The 23492-nt window shown below is 37.0% G+C and overlaps 1 protein-coding gene across 1 annotated transcript in view; it reads left to right on the top strand.

Annotated features, from left to right (window-relative positions):
- MDFIC (MyoD family inhibitor domain containing) overlaps window positions 1-23492 on the top strand; it is a 95630-nt gene that overhangs the window by 35941 nt on the left and 36197 nt on the right. The window contains 1 exon segment of the mRNA XM_062195435.1: window positions 22942-23220. Within this exon segment, the coding sequence (XP_062051419.1) occupies window positions 22942-23220 (279 nt within the window).

Raw genomic sequence — 23492 nt, 5'->3', positions numbered from 1 at the left:
TTACTCACTCATTACCTTCAGAATTTGGTCTTATTCCAGCAGATATTTAGAGGACCTTGAGTTATACCATTCTTTTTGTATTATAAAAATTCACACTTCCCTTCTGTAGGAAGAAGAAATCCTGATAACTGAAGCTGAAGATTCAAGGTGGGACAGGAAGAAGGTTCTGTAATCATATCCCTTTGTGCAAAGCAGTGATTCTAAACTCTTCACATTAATTTAAAAAATATACTGATGTGGCCAGGGTTGTGGCACAGGGGGTTAAGCTGTAGCCTGTGATACCAGCATCTGTATCAGAGCCCCAATTCCAGTCCTGGCTGCTCCGCTTCTGATCTAGCTTCTTGCTACTATGCCCAAGAAGGCAGCAGATGATGACCAAGTATTGGGGCCCCTACCATCCAGTTGGGAGACCAGGGTGAAGTTCCTGGCTCCTGTCTTCAGCTTGGTGCAACCCCAGCAATGGGGAGTGAACTAGGAGATTTAAGATGTCTTTCTCTCTTGTCTGTCCTTCTCTCTGCCACACTGCCTTTCAAGTAAATAAAGCAAATCTTAAAAAAAAAAAAAATACTAATGTCCAGGACCCATCCAAACTAGTTAACTTGGAATCATTTGGGAATGAGGCATAAACATTTGTAAGCTTCCCTGGTAATTCTAATAAGTAGCACAGATGGAGAACAAATAAGGTTTTCAGTAGAACACACTGCCCTGAATGGATACTGTTACAAGCTGAACATTAACTACTTACTTGAAAGTTTAAAGACTTTTTTTTTCTCCCTGCCTCCTTCCCTCCTTCCCTCGCTCCCTCCCTCCCTCCCTTTTGTTCTTTTCATTCTTTTTTTTTGAACATGGTTTCTTTTGTTATGCATTGTTGACCTGCAGGAGTTGATGGGTGTGCCTGCCTGTTTGGGGCAGCCCACATTTTGGCTTCTTATTATAGTTCTTAGCCTTTGGGCGAAGCTGTTTCCTTGAGAGGTGTTAACAAGGTTCCAGATGTTTCTTCTAGTTTCTCCATACAGCACTTCAAGTTTTATAACATCAGAGAACGATTATAATTAGTTATCTAGCCCAGCTAACTGACACAATGAAAGGACTTTGATATCTTTAAGATGCAGTCATAAGGACTTGTTTGGTTAGTTTAGGATTCCCAAAATAAAGGCTTATAGTATATGAGTAAAATGAACAAAAATTTTAAGGGCTAAAGCTGTTTTACTGATTTTTTCTGAAGAATTAAAAAATGTCTGTTTTTTCATCTTCCTTGGATACTCTGTCCTGAGTGGGAGTCTTAAAATTTCTGGAATCAGCATCCTTTTAATCAAGTGTTTGTAGACATATTGGAAAGAATATCTCCCTAACTATTAGAGTTTGTTCTCGGAGCAAAGCAAAGTCTTTTATAATAGAGATACAGTTTACCTAAGAGTCATAGTAATAAGTAAAAAAAATCAGCTTTTTGAATAATATATGAATTCATATGGTATCAGTGGTATCTAGGCATTTGGGACAATACATAATTAGTTTCAATTCCCTTTGAGGGGGAGATGTGGATGTTAAAATAAATTGCTGATGAAGCATATACTTTGGAGAACAGTGTATTTCAAAACTTTGTGCAATATCAGCTGTTTCTTTCAATGGTATGAAAATATAGCCTAAGACTAAGAAGATTTATTAGGGGCAGTTTTAAACCATTCTGACTGTATAAAAATTCAGAGTTTGCTCATTTAGGAGTAGTTACGAAAACAAGGAAAATAACAAATATTTATAGATGTGTCAGGAAAACATTTCTTCTATATAACTTCTGGCATCATTGTTTATTACCACTAAGCCAATAACAATCATTGGCTTATGTGTGAATAATCTGGACCACAGTATTCAAGCATTAAATAAGGCTGGGTCACATAATTATTAAGAGTTACTCTTTTACAAAACACTGAATAATAGACACTCCAGAAAACTCAGCACTTGGGGTAAGAAGACTTAGAATTGTGAAATAAATACACTGAAGAAGACAGAGAGGAACGGAGCTAGGAAAAAGTTAATTAAGTAAAAGTGAAGAAATGGCTGGTATGGAAGGAACTAGTTTGCTATCAGGAATAAATATTCTAAATTAAACTGTTCTTACATAGTTGAATTCCTATTCACTCTTACCTGGAGGGAGATCCTTCAAGGATCTAGATTGTACTGTGAAAACCTTAAGTCTGCAGTATATACAGTTATAGGTCATTAGAGACATATATGCAAAGTATACAATCTACTCCTGATTTAAATTTTCTTTTATTGATTTATTTGAGAAGTAGAGAGACAGACAGAGAGAACTCCCATCTGCCGGTTCTCCTGAAACCGTCTGCAGTGGCCCAGGTATGGAGCAGGCCAAGGCCAAGAGCCAGGAACACAATCCAGTCTCCTGCATAGGTGACAGGAACCCAATTACTTGAACCATCACTGCTGCTTCCCACCATCTGCATTGTCAGGAAGCTGGAGTGAGGAGCTGGAGGTTGGTCTGACGCTGGAGGTCTTAACCACCAGACCACACGTGCACGCCTCCTGATTCTTTGAGACACACAAACAAAACACTGTGCCTTCTTATCCTTTGCACAGCTCCTTGGAGTCTAAACTCTGATATTGGTGCAGGTTGTCGTCATTGTTTTAAATATGTCCAAAACTTTTCCTCCTGAGAAGTGGAGTCCATTATCTAGGCAAGCATTCATCACTCCACAGTTTCCTCTTTCTCAAGTTTGCTTATTTTGATAAACATTGAGTTCAGAGTCAGTTCCTTGTCCCCGTTAAGTCTGAAGAAAATGAGGGGTTTGTTGTAATACCAAGTTTGTTAGAATGCAATAGAAGCTTTCCATTTAGTTTGTTTTTCTGGTGACATCTTCAATGTTACAATAAAAATACTTGAATGGTACGGTTCACAGAGTGCATAGTTAACGTGCAAAAAAGCACAGATGTGGGGGAGAGTTTCTTGTCTGCATTTTATTTTTCTTTTTACCAAACACAAACAAAAGCCCAACCACTACTTCTCGGGCTTAAAAAACAGAATTGAACAACTAAGCTCTCAGAAGCAGAATCTACAGCTCTAGCATGGCTGAGTAGGTCCGATTACAGCCTGGTCTGTAATAAGACAGATTCTAGCGTCCCTTTTAGTGTATGAAACATTCAATTACAGTGAATTGGAAAACAGGTAGTTTGTGGCTCTAGTACAGCCTATCTCGTGGGGCAAAGTCAGTGTTAAATCGTTTGAGGATAGTTTTGTTCTTAACTGAAGGTACAGTGTCATTTTTTATGAATACACTTTTTATTAATACAAATGTGAAAATATTTATAGATGGCTTCTTTGGAGAAGTTACTTCTTTTTTTTTTCTTTTATTTAATAAATATAAATTTTGAAAGTACAACTTTTGGATTATAGTGGTTTTTTCCCCCCATAACCACCTTCCCACCCACAAACCATCCCATCTCCCATCCCATTCTTCATTAAGATTCATTTTTAATTATCTTTATATACAGAAGATCAACTTAGCATATACTAAGTAAAGATTTCAACAGTTTGCACCCACACAGACACACAGAAGTATAAAGTACTGTTTGAGTAGTAGTTTTACTGTTAATTCACATAGTACAACACATTAAGGACAGAGATCCCACACGGGGAGTAAGTGCACAGTGACTCCCGTTGTTGATTTAACGATTGACACTCTTATTTATGGCATCAGTAATCACCTGAGGCTCTTGTCATGACTTGCCAAGGCTTTGGAAGCCTCTTGAGTTCACCAACTCTGATCTTATTTAGACAAGGCCATAATCAAAGTGGAAGTTCTCTCTTCCCTTCAGAGAAAGGTACCTCCTTCTTTGATGGCCTGTTCTTTCTGCTGGGATCTCACTCACAGAGATCTTTCATTTAGGTCATTTTTTTTTTTTTTTTTTTGCCACAGTGTCTTGGCTTTCCATGCCTGAGAAAGAGTAGTTACTTCTTAAGAGTAGTTACAAGAATGAGGAAAATAGCAAATGCAGACATGTCAGGAAAACATTACTTCTACACAACTTCTGGCATGATTGTTTATGACTAAGGAATCAATAATAATCACTGGCTAATATATCAATTATCTGTATCATGATATGCAAGCATTAAGTAGAACTTGATCATCTGATTATTAAGAGTTACCCTTTTATAACAAACTGAATAATGGATCTACTTCAGAGAGGCCTGTTACCATATGTATCTCCACCTCCAACATATCCCTATGATGTTGTCTTAGCACACAGTGTTACAACTTCATCCCTTGGAAAATGTCATAAGGATATTTCGTTATTTGAAGACCTTAAATTTTCTGAGTCTTCCTCAAGGCTGCTTCAGGAGTTTATAGTCAGTGAGTCCTGTTACTGTGCCCTGTAATGTGTCCTGGGAACTAACTGCTGAAATCTGGTATCTCACACTGTTAGTGATTGTGTGTAAAGGCTCTGGAAGAACTAGGAGTGCCGCTAGTGACAGCTGGAAACATGACACGAGACATAGCAAAGGACCAGGCAGTGCCCGACAGCAGTGTTATGGAGAAAGACAGTACACTTACTCCCCATGTGGAATCTCTGTCCTTAATGTGTTATACTATGTGAATTAATGTTATAACCAGTACTCAAACAACTTTATACTTTATGTTTCTGTGTGAGTGCAAACTGTTGAAATCTTTACTTAGTATATACTAAGTTGAACTTCTGTATACAAAGATAATTGAAAATGAATCTTGATGAAGAATGGGATGGGAGAGGCAATGGGAGATGGGATGGTTGCGGGTGGGAGGGAGGTTATGGGGGGAAAAAGCTGCTATAATCCAAAATTGTACTTTGGAAATTTATATTTATTAAATAAAGGTTAAAAAAAAAGAAAGACTATAAGTACTTGGAAAAGATGTGGTGTAGAGTTCCGTAATTTGGATTGTAATCCTGACTAAAGTGCATTCGCTATGGGACATTGGGTAAAAGTCACTTTGTGTCTTGGCTTGAGCTGTAGCATCTTTGAAATACACTTGGAAGCCATCTCTTCCCTCCCTACCTTATGCAGTTGGTGAAGGGTCAGACTTGAACATCTGAATGGAAACACTTTATTGGGTGTTTAGATGGATGAGAGTAACCAGTTAATGGAAGGTATACAGTGCCATTTGAGTTATGCTTGCAAAGAGGAGAGCCTCTTGCTACTGCAGTTCAGGCCTTTCCAGAGTCACTGAACAGAGCACCTGGTGAGGAAGGTGGAACATGACTTTGTGCACCCTCTCACTAATTAAACAAGAATTGGGGGAGAAGAATCCAGTAAGCATAGCATGGCCTTTTCCACATGAGTCTGAAAAAACACAACAAACTATAAAGTCCACAAAAGCATTTATTGGATTTTTCACAAACATATGAGGAACTAAGCCATTGCACTGGATAGACCCTTCCTTGTTTTAAAATAAATTTTTAGTTTTAAATACAATAGCTCAATGAAGTAGGGAAATATATAGAATATTGCAAGTACCAGTGTACCAACCCAATCACTCAGATCTAACAAGTGTTAATATCTTGACAAATTTTCTAGATTTTTTGTTTGTGTTTTAAGAATAAAATGTGTTTTGTTCAGCTTGGCAGTTTGAACCGTATGTGCCATTTTTTTTCATAAATCCCACTTTAACAATAGTGAAGTGCAATTTTTATAAAGGCAATTGGTGAGAGAGAGAACAGGTAAGGAAACAATGATGGATTGGAAATGTCAAGCATTCCCTGGAAGATGGTAAGAAGGCAGAGAAATAATAACTGATTGTGTAGCACCGAGACGCCAGAACCTACATGCCAATATGACACAGCACAATATTTTTCCTAAAGGATCATTATTTGGTTGTACCAGGGCTCTTGAAATCTGGGATGAGATTTGCACCTGAGAAGGAGAATGCCTAGGATTTAGATTATCAGTTGTGTTCTGTACCCTCCACGCCTGCACAGCAGAGTCCAGGAATGAGTGTCAATACTGGACATATGGTGCCCAGTGAAATCAACTGCCTGAATGGTGGTGCACCCTCCCTTCCCCATGACACTTAGAAAGTCCTGTTGTCTTTTCTTCTTAAGCATTGAGGTCATGAACCAGATAACTAAATGAGTCACGTAGAGAAAATGTCACTAAATATCTAAATGGCTTGGGTTGGACTAGGTGAAGTCAGGAGCTAGAAATGGAATCTAGATTTCCCACCTAAGTCAGGGGAACCCAGTTACTTTAGCCATTATCTGTTTTCTCCCATAGCCTGCATTATCAAGAAGCTGGAATTGAACACAAGTACTCTGATGTGGAATACAACTACTAGGTTAAACACCCACCCCAGAAAGTGTTTATTTTATTCATTAGTTTTCCAATTTGCAAACAAACAGGAGAAATTTAATCTTACTTCCTCCTGGTAGCTGTCTTTACTAGCAGGAGCCTTGAGGTCCTGACACCTGACTGAGAGTGGAGGGGATATGGTGATTGTTCAGTTAATAATTGTTGGCTGCAGGTAGGAAAAATACTCACTACTATCACTCCTGCAGGTTAATCTTGCTGCTAATGAATGTTTCTGTTAAGGTGTACACCTTCATCCTGTGTTATGTACTTTTCTAGCAAAGGCAGAAAATTTTAATAACTATGCCATTAGCTATTATTTAGGTGGCTTTTATCCTAAATTACAAAGTCCTCATGAGTTGAATCATTCATTCATTCCATATTGTTTTCGAGACACTATGTCGTATGGACATTGTTCTTCTCTAGATTGACAAAGAATTATGGACCTGTACTCTTATAAAGTAGGGAAGATGCCCTAGAGCTCAGTGTGCTCAACCTCTGTGTTTCTTGCTTGACATACTGAGGCTGTAAGAGGTAAACAGTTTGTCCTAAGTAGCCCATGTTGTTGTTGGCAGATGTAAGGCTATAATTTTTGAAAATAATCCTTGATTATTACACAGCATATATAATTGCCACTTGCAATTTGTAAACCACAGTGTGGGATTTGAACATTCATATTTATAGAAAATAATTACTGGAAATTAATAAGAATTTTGAAGATCCCAGGTAGATTGACTTACTCAATTCTCTGTTGAATTGCTCATTTTTCTCTCCCCTAAGAGCTTGAATTTATGATAAAATTCGCTGTTGGTCAGCATTCTAACCATTATGCTTCCAGGATTAAAATTGGGATTCTCCAGTAGAGTAAGTAAGGCAAGAGATTTGAGAATCCTTGGAGAAGGAATATGTTTTTTCAAACCACAGAAGATATTACTAAAGAGTATGTATTGCTCACATAAACTCTGCGGAGTTGGAAAAAGATTGAGATCTATTTCTAGAGAATTATGTGTTTTAATTGAGTAAAGGAACCTGACTTAGGAAATTAGAATAAAATATGAAGATAAATACAAATCAAAGTAATAGTCTCATTTCTAACATCTGAGTAGATTTGTAAGAACAGCAGCATGATTCTCTTACAACTATTCATTCCATTATTAAAGAACATCAAATCATTCATGCTGTTCTCTCTAGCCTGAAAACAATTTTCACTGAATTTCAATATAAATAGGTTTGTACATTTCAGAGAAATGGTTGTATGTGTTTCTCTCTTGGAAAGTAATTAAAGTATAAGATTTCTATAAATGTTTCCTAATGTTCCAAATTGTGATTATGCTTTACATTTATATACAGTTGATGGCTCCTTTATGTAACTTCCTAAGAACCTTTTATCAGGAGTGTCATGACTCATAACAAAATATTCATGCCAGCTTCTGGTCAGTTATACTGAGAGTGGTCTTGAAAAATGAATAATTTATGGTAGGAAAGAAGCACAACATCTGGGAGAATATTGCCAGCAAGAGTTTAGGGAAGCACATTTTTGGATTTCTCTAACATATTTGTTAATTTTTATAGTTTGAATTAGGGAACAGATATGTGTATTCCCTGGCTGTGCTGGCTTCCCATCAGGTCAGCAAATGTGCAGAGACTAGCTCTGTGGCAGGACCTCACAAGATGATGTTAGTCTAGCCTCAAACCCTGTACCTTCTCTTTGGGAAGCCCCTTCCTCTTCAGGTCTCTTTTCAAATGCCCATCCTAGCTGTCTACATGGAAAGAATTGCCCTTGTTTTCCTCTGTACAGTTACCATCATTTAAAATTGTGTGTTCTATGTGTTATTTATTTACATGGCTAATTTTTTGTTCACTTCTATTTAACTAGTCATAGCACTCTGGCATATAGATGTTCATTAAATATTGAGTGAAAGGTGTATCATGTACAGGAAACAAAAGTATCTAAGTGGCCACTTGACAGTTCATTGTTTATCCTTCAAGCACTAAAATTGGTTTTTTTAGCTCCAGTTATTATTTATGGATTTTTCTACTATTGATGAAATTAATATGAAGTCTATGGTGATGAATAAATATGACATCCTCATTTTCCTAATTCTTTTAATAAAAATAATTGGCCTTACGGATGATGGAATATGTATGGGATGGGTGTGGTGGTTTGGGGGTTGGGGATATTTGCCTTAGGTTCTAAAAATGATCCAGATTTTGAAGAATAAATTAGAAGAATAAATTAGAATATATTAGGAAGGTGCCGAAGAAAGCAATTCTGCTTAGGATTTCCTTATTTACTTTCCTTGAAAAATTGTGTACTTACTTAGATTTCATTTAAACAACTAAAATAAGCAGCTGCAGAAAAAAAAAACATTATTACTTCCTTCTATCCTTTTTGTTATTTATTTGAAAGGCAGAGAGGGAAAGAGAGAATCTTCCATCTGCTGCTTCATTTCCAAGATTCTTGGTTTAGTCAGGTATGGGCGGAACAAAAACAGGAGTTGGGAACTCAGGCCCTGTCTCCATCATGAATGGGTGGGATCTAAGTACTTGAACAATCACCTACTGCCTCCCAGGGTGCACATTCGTAGGAAGCCGACATCAGCAGTAGAGTCAGATTCAAGCCCAGAACTCCACTATGGCATGTGGGTGTCCTAAGCAGTGTTTCAGATGCTTCAGAATCCCGCCCCTGTGTCACTTTTATAAGGGGCCACTTTTCCAAATGTTGTAGCAGATGTTCAGAATAGCATTGTACGTTCCTGGCACTTGAGTGTGACACTTAATGGATGCTTGCCAAGTGACTGCATGAGTGAATGAATGACATGTTTGTTGCTATGAAAGAGTATATGGTCAAAGGAGAAGGCAGCATTTAAATAAACGTTTAAATAAGCCTTCCTCTTAGAAAAGAGAAGGGAAGCCACAGTTTCCAAAAGGAACCATTTAACAGAGGAGAGTTGATGGAATTTGACCTGGCTTTCGAGGCAAGTGTAAGAAGTAGAGGAGGGCATTTTGAGGAGAGGAGTAAATGCAAATCATGGAGGCAGGAACTGTGCGATATATTTGGAACATGGGAAAACTTCTATGTTGTTAAAGCCTGGGGAAATGATGGGCTGTGACATTGGGGCAATATGGTGAAGGGTTTGGTCAAGCTACTAAACTATGATTTTATCCTGGAGGTTGGTAGATTTTATCTAGGATGGTAATATAAACTGATTTAATTTTTATTTTATTATATAGATCTATAACATGTGTGTGCGGGCGTGTGTGTGTGGTAGTGTGGAAAATGGGCTGGAAGAGAAAAATCTGGAGGTACGGACCCTTGGTTGGGAGGCTGAAGTAAAGTAGGTAAGAGATGACAGGACTTAAACTGCTGATGCAAGGAAGATGGAGGCAGAGAGGAGGCATTAGACAGCACAGATGGCATATCAGAGATTTGTGTGCAAGGCACACAACCAGAAGGCTTGCTTGATGTAATGGGTGACAGGTGGTGGAAGATGAGCAGGAAAGGTTTAGTGTTGTAGTCTGGCACTGTCTTCCTGTCACATAGAAGAAACATTGTTTAATCTCTCATTGTTTTCTGTCTTTTCCTAATGTTTCATTATTTTTCTCCTATTTTATCGTTATTTTCTAACCCTGTTTTTTACTATTTTTTTTCAGCTATAAGAATGCTTTGATTAAAATATGTCACATGCCAAAAACAATACAAAAGTCAAACCAAATCAAAGTAACAAAAACCCACCTCTGTACAATGTTGTTTCAGATTACAATTCATAAGTACTTATAAAATATATATAAGTACTTATGTAAAATATCTGTATATGTATATATATATTCATTCCAAAGGATACTCTTTCTAGAAAGAATACTTAAAATCAAAGCCAGTAAACTTATTTAAATTTATGTTTTATGTATTTGTCAGATGTTAAGTCACTGAAAATAATAATTGACTAAATTTCAGACTTCATAAATGAAAGCAACCATTTAAGGAAATGTAGAAGATGGATTCAGTTTCAGTGGGATGTCTTATTTACTTGTTGTAAAACATTAGTTCTTCAAGAGAAAGGTGGTGTTGCATGTTACAGAAAGATGTTCCCAAAGGCAGCGACAGGTTTGTGAGTACCCATGGCCTTGGCAGTGCTGATGTGGTGGGCCTGATGTTATTTGTGGTTTGTGATTCTTACAGTCTGCTGTCATAGGGCTCACTGTGATGGGGAGTGCTTTCATTTTATATGGTTATTTTCCTTACCTTTGGCCCTACACCAACATGATAAATTTGAAGCAGCCACCTGCACGTGAGGCTGATGAGCCCTAGGTGAAGCTGCCGTTGTGGAATTTTACAATCCAAATCCATACGACTGTAGCCCTTCATCAAGCAATATTTCAAAAAGAACGGGCTGTTTATGTCACTAAACACTCTAATAAAATAATACAACGGAACATTTGCAATGTAACTATTTGAGATCAGTCTTTTCCAGTCTGGTTATCAGAGTTACCTGGAAAGCTGTTTTAAGATGCTCTTCCTGGGATCTGCTCTTTGGAGTGCATACAGCAGTTGTATCTGGGAAGTGAGTTCGTAGCAACAGAACGATTTTCAGGAGAGACTGTTCCAGGATATTGTTAAAGGAAAGAATTTACCTGCTTAGTGAAGTGAAGGGAGATATTAGTCATTCAAGAAAATGTGTAGGCTTTTTTTTTTAAAAAAAAAAAAAACACTTTTTTAAAGCAAATATACAAAAGGTGCAACTTTTAAAAACTCTGGTAGATATCTGGCTGTTACATATTATTCCCAAGACTTTCTGTGTTTAAATAATAATAATGATAATAACAATAATAATAACAGCATATGGCTACATTTGAAATTGTTGCTCTTTTAATATCTACCTTCTTTTTTAAGAGAGCACAGATTTTGTTCAAATGTCCAAAAAGTCAGCAGGGAAAATATTGATTAGTCTCAGCCAGTCATGGCCAACCTATTCCATTTTCAAGTAGCTGGCTTTGGTGACCCAATACTGATCAATGAAATTTGAGTGAATATTCCCTAGGGAGTTTCATGGACATGGTTTAAAAGTATTCTTAAAGAAGACAGTAAGAAAGAGTGTCCTCTTTTTTAAAGAGTTGAGAATGTTCTTGAATGCATTGTCTGGAAGTGCATCAGAGTCTTATAACTAGGATGGGAGTTCATTCTCCTGTGGTTAGCCATTTCCTGATACTTAGGTGTTGGGTAACATTCTATTTTCATAGAGACTAAAACTGTCTTGATACTTTGGTGAAGGCAAGAATCTAAAATTCATAGTCCTCAAATCAGTCTCTAAAAAAATTAAAGCAGTCTTCATAAAGGGGGCAATTAAAAAGTTCCAGTTTATTCATTTCAAAGGTAGAGAGAGACAGAGAGATCTCTCAACTATTAGTTCACTCTAAATGGTTGGCCAAGGCTGGGCCAAGGCCAAAGCCTAGAGTGGGGAGCTCAATGCACATCTGTTACATGGGTGACAGAGACTCAACTTCCTGATCTATCAACACTGTCTCCCAGGGAGTACATTAGCAGAAGGCTGGAGTCAGACTCAGAATGGGTATTGAACCAAAGTCATCTGGTATGGGGCATGGGTGTCTTAACCATAGACCAAACATTTACCCCCAAGGGTAAGACTTTAATCTCAAGAGAAAAGATGAGAATAATGAGGAAATAGTATTTTTTTACTTATTTATTTACATATTGAAAAAAATTATTATGTTTAAGCAATACTCTTATTCACCTATAAAAATAATTCAAAATTCATTCCTGGGAACTCAGTTTTGCAGCTTTGAAAAACTTTATTACACTATTTTATGAATATTCTAGGAGTTGGCCATGATAGTAAGACCATCCCAGTCTTTGAGTCAGTTCTTAGAACTTTGCTTGCAATCCTAAATTTTCAGATTGTGTCAGAAAGAGCAGCTTTTTTAGTAAGAACTGTTAGTAGACCTAAGGCCCAAAGGTTTCCTTGTCTTGGGTCCTATTTTAAGGGAATTTATTGGTGCCCTTTTACTAACAAGTACTCATCAGTGAACTTGAGGGTTGTGAGGTCTGTTTAAGTTCTGGGGTAATTCATAATAATAGAATTTGCTTTTCTTGTGCTTTACCTTGTATAAGCCATCACAAATAAGTTAATCTTCTAAACATTCATTAGCTATCTATAGCTTGCTCTGCATAATTCCATGTCTCTTAACTGGAACTTCATTCGCATTTCCACTGTTCTCATCTTAAGGAGACACTGGTTTCACTTGTACACTAAGGTAGATTTGCTTTTATTAAAGGGAGGGGAAAAACTTTTTGATATATAATTTGGCACTGACTTTTCTTCCCCTATTTTCACAAAGGTTACTTAACTAGTATTTTTGATGTATTTCTGCACACATAGTATGACATCTGTAACTGAATCTTTAATTACCTTGCTATAACAGAGAGAAATTCTCGAATCCTTGCTGCAGTTCCCCCATGCGCATATTATGCTTTTACAGCAATTCCCTAGACCCACGAAGGTGAAGGATGAAGTTTATAATGGTACTGAATACCAAACTGTTGCTTGATTTATTCAGGAAGGTTGTTATGTGCTGGGATCAAGTGACAGCTTAAAAGCTAGTATAATTCATCATCATCAGTTAATTTTCACTGGGTGTCCACTGGGTGCTGAACATCATACAAGGCTCTTTGTCAGCATGTACAAGTGTGTGTCTGATGAGGTTGACGGACTCCTACGAATATGAGATCTTGTCCTTAAATTACTCTCTATATATTCAAGTCAAGTCGGCAGATGCCCTCTGTTTTCAAGCTGTGTGTGCAAAACACAAGTAACCATAAATACTTTAGTTTTGTGAAGGGATCGTGTCGTTAGTAAGTTGAGGTCCCATTCTCATTAATATCTACATCGTTACCATAAAAAGGGTACAATGTCTAATAGAGCAAGAGTAGATGTCTACTCTAGTCCTGTCTTGGGCTACCCAGACCATGTGTATTTGTGCCTGTGTAATATTTCACAGTGTTTCCCTTTGATGAGATCCAGTTCCCCATTGAAAGATAAAGTCACATCCAGGTGATGCATCTAGAGCTAGTGTTATTGTGTGCCACATACTGCCAGGTGATGCTTATTTATTTGTATGTTGTTGGCTATGGCTGTGTTGTTTGCAGGTTAAAAAAAACAAAAAACAAAAAACTTTCAATGAAACTGCCTGGTTTTTCTAGTTGGTTTTCACTTTGGTCAGCTGGAATAGCATTTCCCATTTTATTGTAGTAACTAATAATGTTGTAAGACATGGACAAGTTTCTGCAGAGTTCCTTAAAGCTCCAGCCTTAACATGAACACAATCTGCATTCCATTAACTCAGGATAGCTTATAATAATACCTCCTTGGCTACTGTTTCATATTGACTGCTGATTTTCCAGGCCGGGATGGCATCTCATTGCCTACATTCTTGCCTTTACTTAGCCAGTTTTACATTTCAATTGCAGATGCAGGTTTTTTAGATTAGGTCATAGATTTTTGTTTCATTTTTGTTTTTTGCTTTTGTTTTTGACTTACACCCTTGCCTTATCAGAGTGCCTGTATCACATTCGGGCTGCTCATGGGATTCAAGGGCAGGGCTGACTTTAGGACCTGTATCAGAAAGCAGTTCTTGGGGCAGGCATTTGGTGTAGTGGTTGACACCACTTCGGATTTCTGCATCTCATTTCAGAGTGCCTGAGTTTTGAGTCCCTAGTGGCTAAGTTTCTCATTCCCCCTTCCTGCTGTTTTGCACCCTGGAGGCTACAGATAGTAGCTGAAGTACTTAGACCACTGAAACTCTTGTGAGAGACTTAGATTAAGTTCTTGGAGCCTGGCTGTGGCCTGGCCCAGCTGTGGCTGTTAAAGGCATCTGGGGAGTAAACCAGCAGATGGAAGAAAGATTCTCTCTCTTGGCCTTTCAAGTAAGTTTAAAGAAAAAGAAAGAAGTTCATTTCTTCATTTCTCCCAAATATCAACAAACATAAGTGAAGTTGAAACTTAAAGAGTTCTTCATACTTCTTAATGTGGGGTCTTCTTGCATGCTTTGTGGTCCTTGAATGCTATACTCAGGGAATAAAACTCTGAGTGAATTCTGAAGTTTGAAATCTATGAAGTTTTTAGTATATGCTTTATGATTATCCACTAATTTGGGCTATTTTCTGCTTTAACTGTTCTGTAGTATACATTGCTTAATGTTTGTTGATGCTGAACTTGGTTAAGAGAAATATTCAAAAGATAATTGAATATATCTGATCCCATTGTGATAGCCTACCAGGGACTTTTAAAGTGATTGCTTATACAAAGTAAGTGACAATTTCAAAAAATGTTTTCCTTTATATTTTGTATTAAGATGTCTAAGAAATGTTTAACTAATGGTTTGAAGATTACAGTATAAGAAGCCTTGTTTTGAGAATACTGAAGCAAGCTTCTGTTTGTTGAAACTTAATGCAGTAACAGTAGGGCTTTTCAAACTCCTATTAGAACACTCAGGAGTGATTATTTAAAAAGTAAGCATTATTGCTTCTTAATCTCCGTATTGTAAAAATTTCATCATGTAAAATAGAAAGATTATACCTTCATGACTGTTTGTAATTGAATTATTTTATTTTCTTTCATATCAACACTTTGTAGGTGATTTATTTTCTGTAAAATATGTGTAAATACATACATCCTTATTTGATACATTTACTATACAATGAGAAATAATTACTGAATGGTCACTTATCAGTTAATTCAAAATATGGAAGTATCTATTGAGTCAGGGGACAGAGTGATCCCACAGCAAACAAGTGAATATCATCTTGACATGAGATGAGGTGGGAAGGCCATCCATAAGATGTTTTAGATGTATTGTTGCAGGCAGCAATCCACTGGGTTTCTTGACAAGCCTACTGAATTAAACGGAAACTATTCTGTTTGCAAATGTGTGAGTGGTAGACTCTATTATCTGGATAAGTAGAAACTATGATGTTTGATAGCTGGCAGAATTTGGTATTCATTTGAGGATAAAAACTAGCATTTCTTTAAAAGCTTACAGTTGGATGGAATATGGTAGAGATTGTTGTTTTTCACTGGTTTACTGTCTTCAGTAATGTATGCAGATTTTAAAAGAAAGTTCTGAGTATTTGTTATTATTTTTGAATGCAATTTGCTGTAACTTTTGGAAAAAAGTTGTAACTTTTGGAAAAAAGATTGTTAATGTTTGAATATTTATTTGAACCTTGTTTATTTATAAAAAGGGTTTTAGATTGATATGTACAATAAGAAAAGCTAGTAACACAGAACAAAAGGTAAAAGCTAAAGGATAAATCAGAAAGAAGTGGGAGAAAACGGGGAAGTAAAGAAAAGGAAAAGTGAGGTTGTGGGACTGGGAAGTTAGACTTGCCGATAGCATTGAGGGCCTGTCCCCTGCATGTCCCCATACCCTGGGGAGCAGGGAGAGAGTGGCGGCAGTGAAGTAACTTTGTCCAGACTGTAGAACTGCAATACCAAGTCCAGAATTCAAACCCTAGTTTCCCTTGTTGAAGTTCACATGCTCGCGGTCCCACCATGCCATTTGTGGCTGTCAGAATCGCGTTTGAGGAAAGCTGTAGCAGTTACCCACAAATCGCTCCTAATGCAGGGGTCACCAGGTCATCCCAGTTTGCCTGGGACTGACCTCTTTCTCAAACTAAGAATTCCACATCCCAGGACTCAGCTTGGTCCTGGACAACCTGGATGGGTCACCCTGTTTGATATCCAGCCAGCCATGATGAAAATTGGATGGAATTTGAAATAATTGTCTTTGAATGGTGAAGTAAGCCTGGGATGGATCGTGGTTTTTTTTTTTTTTTTTTTCCCTATAGACTCTTTGTATCATTATCATATCTCAGCAATTATTAGATCTTGTGTTATAAAGATCATCTGCTTTCTAAAATGCACCACAGGCTTGAATTTGGCAATGACTTTTTATTGATACTTAGTAGTAGATGTTTTATATTGGTAGCAGTTCATCACTTTAACATTTGGTATCATTTGAGTCATTTGGGCTGGGGCAAGTTTATTTATATTATATCTATATTTATGACACAAGTTGTTAACAGGTCTTGATAGAAACTACCAATGCTTTTATAATGAGTTATAGCATTAAATCTGTGTCTTCAACAGGATCAAAGTTAGTGTCTTTTGTAGCAGTAAAGGAAGGACACTCGAAGTCAGCAAGAGGCTCTGCTCCATGCTGACATGCAGACTCCTGTTCGGTTTCTCCAGCATCCCTTAAGATAGTTCCCACTGCTGTGGTCAAGGCTACGTTGCTGCCAAGGAGAAAGAAAGAAAGTGTAAAGAGCGCACACCACGTCTTACAGCTCAGGCCAGAAGTGGCAGGAATAATTGCTGCTCTCATTCCTTCAGAGAGAATCTGAATACACATCTAAACCTTACTGCGAAAGAAAGCTAGGGAATGGATTCACCAAGTGCCCAGGATGGTGGGGGAAAGGGATTGGAGGGAATGCTGCCCGTCTCCCCCTCCAGCCATTCCATAAGTGTGTTTATGTACTTTCTAAATATTCTTCATGAAATACAGAAAGGCGATTACCTCTCCAAAGGACTTCTAAAGATTTAATCCTTTTGTGTTCGTAATAGTATCAGTAGTTACCACTTGGTGATTTGTCTTGTAGTCATTAACCTGAGTTAATATTAGAAATGATACAAGAGGTGATATTTTAAAGCAATCCTCTCTGGCTGGTGCTGTAGTGTAGCGGGTAAAGCCACTGCCTGCAGTGCCGACATCCCATATGTCAGTTTGAGTCCCAGCTGCTCCACTTCCCATCCAGCACTCTGAAATAGCATGGGAAAACAGTAAAAGATGGCCCACGTTCTTGTGCCCCTGCACCTGTGTGGGAGACCTGGAAGAAGCTTCTGACTCCTGGCTGCAGATCGGTGCAGCTCCAGCCTTGTGGCCATCTGGGGAGTGAACCAGCGGATGGAAGACCTCTCTCTCTCTCTCTCTCTCTCTGTTTCTCTCTGCCTCTAAAACTCTGCCTTTCAAATAAAATAAATAAATCTTTAAAAAAACAAATCCTTTCCATCCTATGAATTCCTATTTATGTAGTCATAGAATTTGATTGGAGTCCTCAAATTGCTCGATGTTTCCAAAAGAATGTGATGATTACAAAATATATTTCACTTCAATAAACATATACATTATTAAGTAAAATGAAGATGGAAAATATGTTATAGTATGAAAAAGCCTGGAAGTTCTCGAAGTAGATAAAAATTTTGGAATTTGGGGGGGGGGACAAAGGAAACAGGTATAGAAAATATTAGGAATTTGCAGATTGCCTGAGTATTAGTTTCCATCCAGGGTCTACATTTTGGGAACTGTTTGGATCAAGCTGATGAAAGAAAACTGGGTTTTTAGCACATTTATTTTAGTTTTTTTTTGTCTAAATTCATGCTATCTAGCAATTAAAAAGTAATATTGGGGCAAATAGAAGTGACTTTTCTTCTTTTTAAAGCTATTATTGTACATAGATGAATTTTTATATCATATTTGGTATAGGATTAGCATGCATGTACACAGGCAATGTCTGCCATTTGTGATATGTACACGAGTATGTATTTGTTGCATAGTGACATAGCACTGGGCACCCAGGAAAAGCTTCATAACTATCCATGGAGAAAGTAGTTTAGCTTTATGCTAAGTCATTTCCTTGATTCCATAGTCTGTATTGATCATTTTGTTATTAGCAATTTTATATCCTAAGCATTTAATTTTGATTATTTTATGTGTACAACAACCATTTAAACTAACTAAACTAAACGGTATGAGAAATCTATTGTAATTTTATTGAATCTGAGTTGTATAAAGAGACCAGTGACTGGAGATGATTTGTACATGCTAATAGATTATTTGCTATAGCAAAATGTTGCTTTATATTACTACCAGCAGCTGTCATTTCAAGTGTAGTTACTACTAGCTACAATATCACCCAGCTTAAAAAAATTATCAAAAGAAGTCCATGCTATTGATTCATTTACGCTCATATTTATTATTCTTATTGAAAATCACTAGACCTAATTCTATTGGTTTCCTTCCTGATTGAAAACATTTGAACCTAGAAAGCACAGTATTTCTTAAGACATTTGTAACTATTCATCATGGATGTTAAAATTACAATCATGCTGCATTGTGTGAGCAATGATTAAAAAAAATCCCTACACATATGGTAAGCGGGTGACCAGTGCTATCCAGGTTTGAAGATGCTGAATGTTCTTATAACTGGTATTTGAAATTTTGATGTGTATTGCATTTGTTACTGAATATCAAGAATACATTTTTTTGCTCATATAGAGTAAATTTAAAATGGGGTCTTTTGTAGAAGCACCCATCCTGTTTAGAATGATATAACAGATGCTGAATGTTCACATATCAAACAAAATGCCAGCTTTCTGTAGAAAAGAGGTGTCAAAAAGTTTCTTTGTACCTTTAACGCATGTGATTATGTAGTACAAAATGCAGAGTTTGTAAAATTTCTTGAATATACAGGCAAAAAAATGAATAATTCAAAACAACTCATAAGTTCTACATTCTATTGTCCCTTTATAACGCAGGCAGAAGATAGCAATGTGCTCCCAATAGAGCTGAATTTGCACAAGTTACACCTCTGAAAATGCCAGATGGTCTATGGTCTACTTTTGAGAGCTGTCACATATGTAAAGATTTGAAAAAAGAAAGACAGCTGAATGAGAGCAGTGGATCATTAAAGGGAGAGTGAGGGTCCCTAGACATCACTTGTGTTTTAAGAAGCATTGTGTCATTCCCATATTAGCGTGCTGTTTTTTTTTTTTAAAGCCATACACAACTTTTACACAATAAGGAAAAACCACGTAGTTGTGGTATAATCAGTCTGGTGCTTTTGTTTCTTTTTTTTGAAAATAAGATCATATTTCCTAATTGATTTTAATAATAATTTAATCTTAAGATGGAAGTCATATGCATAAAAATGATCAACAATGCTAAATATTATGTTGATTAAAATAACTCATATACCTAGGGAATATCCACTTTTGATCTTATTTATGTAAAACTGCACATGTGAAAAATCATAAAATTAAATTGATTTGAAGTTAAAAATTAGAGTGAAGAAATAATACTTGATTTCCTGACCATGATACAAACTATAGCAACAATAATTAGGTAAGAATGAAGCAAAAGTAATGTACTATCATTTATCTTCCAAGAGAAATAAATATCATGCTGAAGGTTGAAATGTAGCTAAATCATTAAGAATGTGTTAGAGTATCACTGCCACCATACCTGGTAATTTGCAAATAGTCAATTTTGATAGTAGAAAAAGGTCAGATCTGTCAAATTTATAATTTGGTGGCAGGACGCAGTGGTATTCTACCATGTGTATTTTTGTTTACTGAGAATGCTTAGCGATTCCATAGTAATTATAAATTTACCTTGGGTTATAGAATATGGCAAGATGCTTTTGATGGATAAAAAGTCTTCACGGCATTGACCAATGACAATTTGAATTAACCAAGCTCTCATAAATCTTGAATTATTCTTTTCAGAGAGAAAGTGGCCCCAAACATCCCATTTATTTGCTGAGATTACTAGAAAGTGCCCTGAAAAGAACATCAAATTAGACTTAACTGTCTTCTTTGGCATCCTTTTAAATACATATGCAAAACTAGCTTTAAATTCAACAGCAGTCATTAAAATGTCATTCTAGTTGATACAAGAAGTTACAGGAGCAGCAAATTAATCTTCAAATCAAGTGACTGCACAACCATAAGAAATAGATCTCCTTTTAAGATGCCTTGATTGTAGATTTTAGTTATGAGATGGGTAGACACAGTTGCTCAATGGAGAAGTGACCTTTTCTATTTTTCCTTTTCTTGCGAGAACAACTATTTTATGACCCTTTTTTTTAGGTATTTCTGAATATTTCCTTATGGAGAATTATTTTTCACAAGGGAACCAAAAGACTGTAAGATATTTTTTCATGTTTTAATTTGGTAACTCAGGTATTAATGTTGATAGACTTGATATGAAACCATGTTTTTTTTTTTTTTTTTTTTTTTTTTTTTTTTTTTTTTATCAAGTGAACTAATTGAATTGGTTCCTTTTTTTGAAATACGCACATTCAGGAGTAGGGTATTTTGATATGTTAGAATGTTCTTTTTCAAGGTACAGAGACTATGTGAATAAGAACTGAAATAAACAATTTTGTGGTGAAGACTTACTCAAATACAAATTGTCTCTTTGTTAAAAATTGGTACCAAGTCTTAGCTAGTCCCCAAACTGAATAATCAGTCCCCTTGAGACATTTATCAATACCAAGCATAACTGTGTCAACTTTACATTTGATACTTTTTATTTTTTTAAAGATTCATTTATTTATTTGAAAGAGTTACACAGAGAGAGGAGAGGCAGAGAGAGAGAGAGAGAGAGAGAGAGAGAGAGACAGAGGGGGAGAGAGAGAGAGAGGAGAGAGAGAGAGAGAGTTCACTCCCCAAACGACTGCAATGGCCACAGCTGCGTCAATCTGAAGTCAGGAACCAGGAGCTTCTGCCCAGTCTCCCATGCTGGTGCAGGGACCCAAGGACTTGGTCCATCTTCCAATGCTTTCCCAGACCATAGTAGAGAGCAGGATCGGAAGTGGAGCAGCTGAGACTCAAACAGGCACCCATATGGGATGCTGGCCCTGCAGGCAGCGGCCCTACACACCATGCCACGCTGCCGGCCCCCAGTACTTTGAGTTACCTGGAAATGGAGCAGCCAGGATAGGAACCAGCACTCATTTAGGATGCTGGTATCATCTTACACCACAGTGCTGGCCCCCACAACATTATTCTTACAAAAGATTTACTTATTTTATCTAAAAGGCAGAGTTACAGAAAGAGAGGGAGAGACAATAAGAGAGAGGTATCTTCCATCCACTGGTTCTTTCTCCAAATGGCCACGACTGTGTAGCTGGGCCAGGCTGAAGCCAGGAGCACAGAACTCCATCTGGGTCTCCCATGTGGGTGACAGAGTCCCAAGTACTGGGCCATCTTCCCCTGAATTCCCAGTGCATTAGCAGGGAGCTGGATCAGAAGTGGAGCAGTGGGGACTCAAACCAGCACTCATATGGAATGAGGGTTTCACATGCAGTGGCACAACCTACTGTGCCACAACGCCAGCCCCGAATGAAAATGTTTGGCTTTTCATGTAGAGACATTTAATACACCTGGAATTTACATGTATGAGGTATACATGCATATATGTGAACAGACCTACATACTTGAGACTCTACTGTTCTGTTGGCTCATATGTCTGTCTAGTCCAACACCACACTGCTTTAGTTACTGTACTTTTATAATTAGATTTCATGTCCAACAAGCCAAGTCCCAAAACTCTCTTTTTGTTCCTTAAAATTTCCTTAGTGATTCTTGATTATCCTTCCCTATAAATGTTTTGACCAGCTTTTCCGGTTCCATAAACAAGCTTGTTGGAAATGTGGGAATTATTTTATCTTAAGTAAATTGGAAAGAATAAATATATTAACAGAATTAATAAATGTATACTTTCTCCATTTATTTGGATTTCCTTACACCCTTTAGTTAATGTTTTGTCATCCTGCCCATAAAATCTCTGCCCATATTTTCTTAGTTTAATTCCTAGTTACTGTTTTATTTTTCCTTTTTTGCTATTGTGAAGCTGTTATTTTTTTTCTATATTTGTTATTCAGTTACTGTTGGCATGTGGGAATAATTGTTGATTTTATATGATTGATCCTGCTTATATTTTTCTAAATTCTTAGTCTTTGAAGATTTGTATATTACTTTTTAAAGAATCTTATAATCTGTGCACACCTCAGAATCCTATTCTTTCTTTCCAGAGCTCAGACCCACTTTTTCTCTTTGTTTATTGTTTCACTAGGATCTCCAGTGTAATGTTGTCTAAGATGGATGGAAGGCAGCAGTCCTCGCTTGCTCATGACCCAAACTGGAGTGCTTACAAAAGTACTGACAGTTGATTTTGGTGGCTATGTTTATTAGTTGAAATAATTTCTCATTTCCCCTCACTTTCTGTAAATTGTGTGTGGTTTTTTTTTTTGTTGTTGTTGTTATAAAGGAATATTTAGAGAAAATATTTTCTTCAGGCAGGATTTAAAATAGAATTTTAAAAAGCCACAATTCTTTCTGTTTTGTACCAATTCAGCTTTGAATACCTAATTCATTATTCCTTTCCCTTTGTTTCAAAAAGATAATTGAGTAGTCTATCATTATTAGGAGTATAGAAATAATATTGCTGTGCTTACAGCACTGAAAAGAGGGCTCAGCATGTATAAAACAAGAAACATTTTGTTAGTTTCTCAGGTTTCAAACTTAAATTTCTTTTTAAAATACCAAAACCAGTGTTTCTGTACCCTGTTTATATAAATCACATTTGATGACCTGCTCCTCTTCTAACTTTCAGTAGTTATTCTTTCTCTTTGCCCATCTATTCTCTTTCTTTCTCTCTTTTCTCCCTCTTCAGTTTTAGAATTATGGGGAAAATCTAAATTTCCATTCCTGAAATTACTGAATGTCTTTTCACTTTTTTCTTTCCTAATTTAGCCCAACCTCAGCGCTTACCCCAGCTTCAACCTTCCGCACAGGAACCAAGTGAGGAGGAGCTTGGCAAGATAAGGAACGGTGGCCACACAGGTCTGAGCAATGGAGGTGGAATTCACCACGGGGCCAAACATGTATCTGCAGATAATCGCAAACTTTCAGCACCTGTTTCTCAAAAGATGCATAGAAAAATTCAATCCAGCTTGTCTGTAAACAGCGATATCAGTAAGAAGAGCAAAGTAAACGCTGTCTTCTCCCAAAAGACAGGCTCTTCACCTGAAGGTAAGTGTGAGTTATGTGCATATTTTATTTGGTCCAATGTAAAAATCGTATTCACCGGTAGTGATTTGATCAAGCACACATAGTTGAAGAAATCTTGCTTACCCTTCAGACAAACAGGAATTTTGGTAGAAGGCAGCTTAACTTCCCCAATGGAAAGCACGGGGTAGAAAAGAAGTATTGACAGCTGAAATCCTGGTTTTTTAGATTGTCGTCTTGTAGAGGGAATAGTCAGTACTTTAAATATAGCTGCTGTGCTTTTTTTTAATGCCACA

The sequence above is a fragment of the Lepus europaeus genome, chromosome 1 (assembly GCF_033115175.1).
Source record: "Lepus europaeus isolate LE1 chromosome 1, mLepTim1.pri, whole genome shotgun sequence".
Classification (NCBI taxonomy): domain Eukaryota; kingdom Metazoa; phylum Chordata; class Mammalia; order Lagomorpha; family Leporidae; genus Lepus; species Lepus europaeus.
This window is presented reverse-complemented; position numbering and strand designations above follow the sequence as displayed.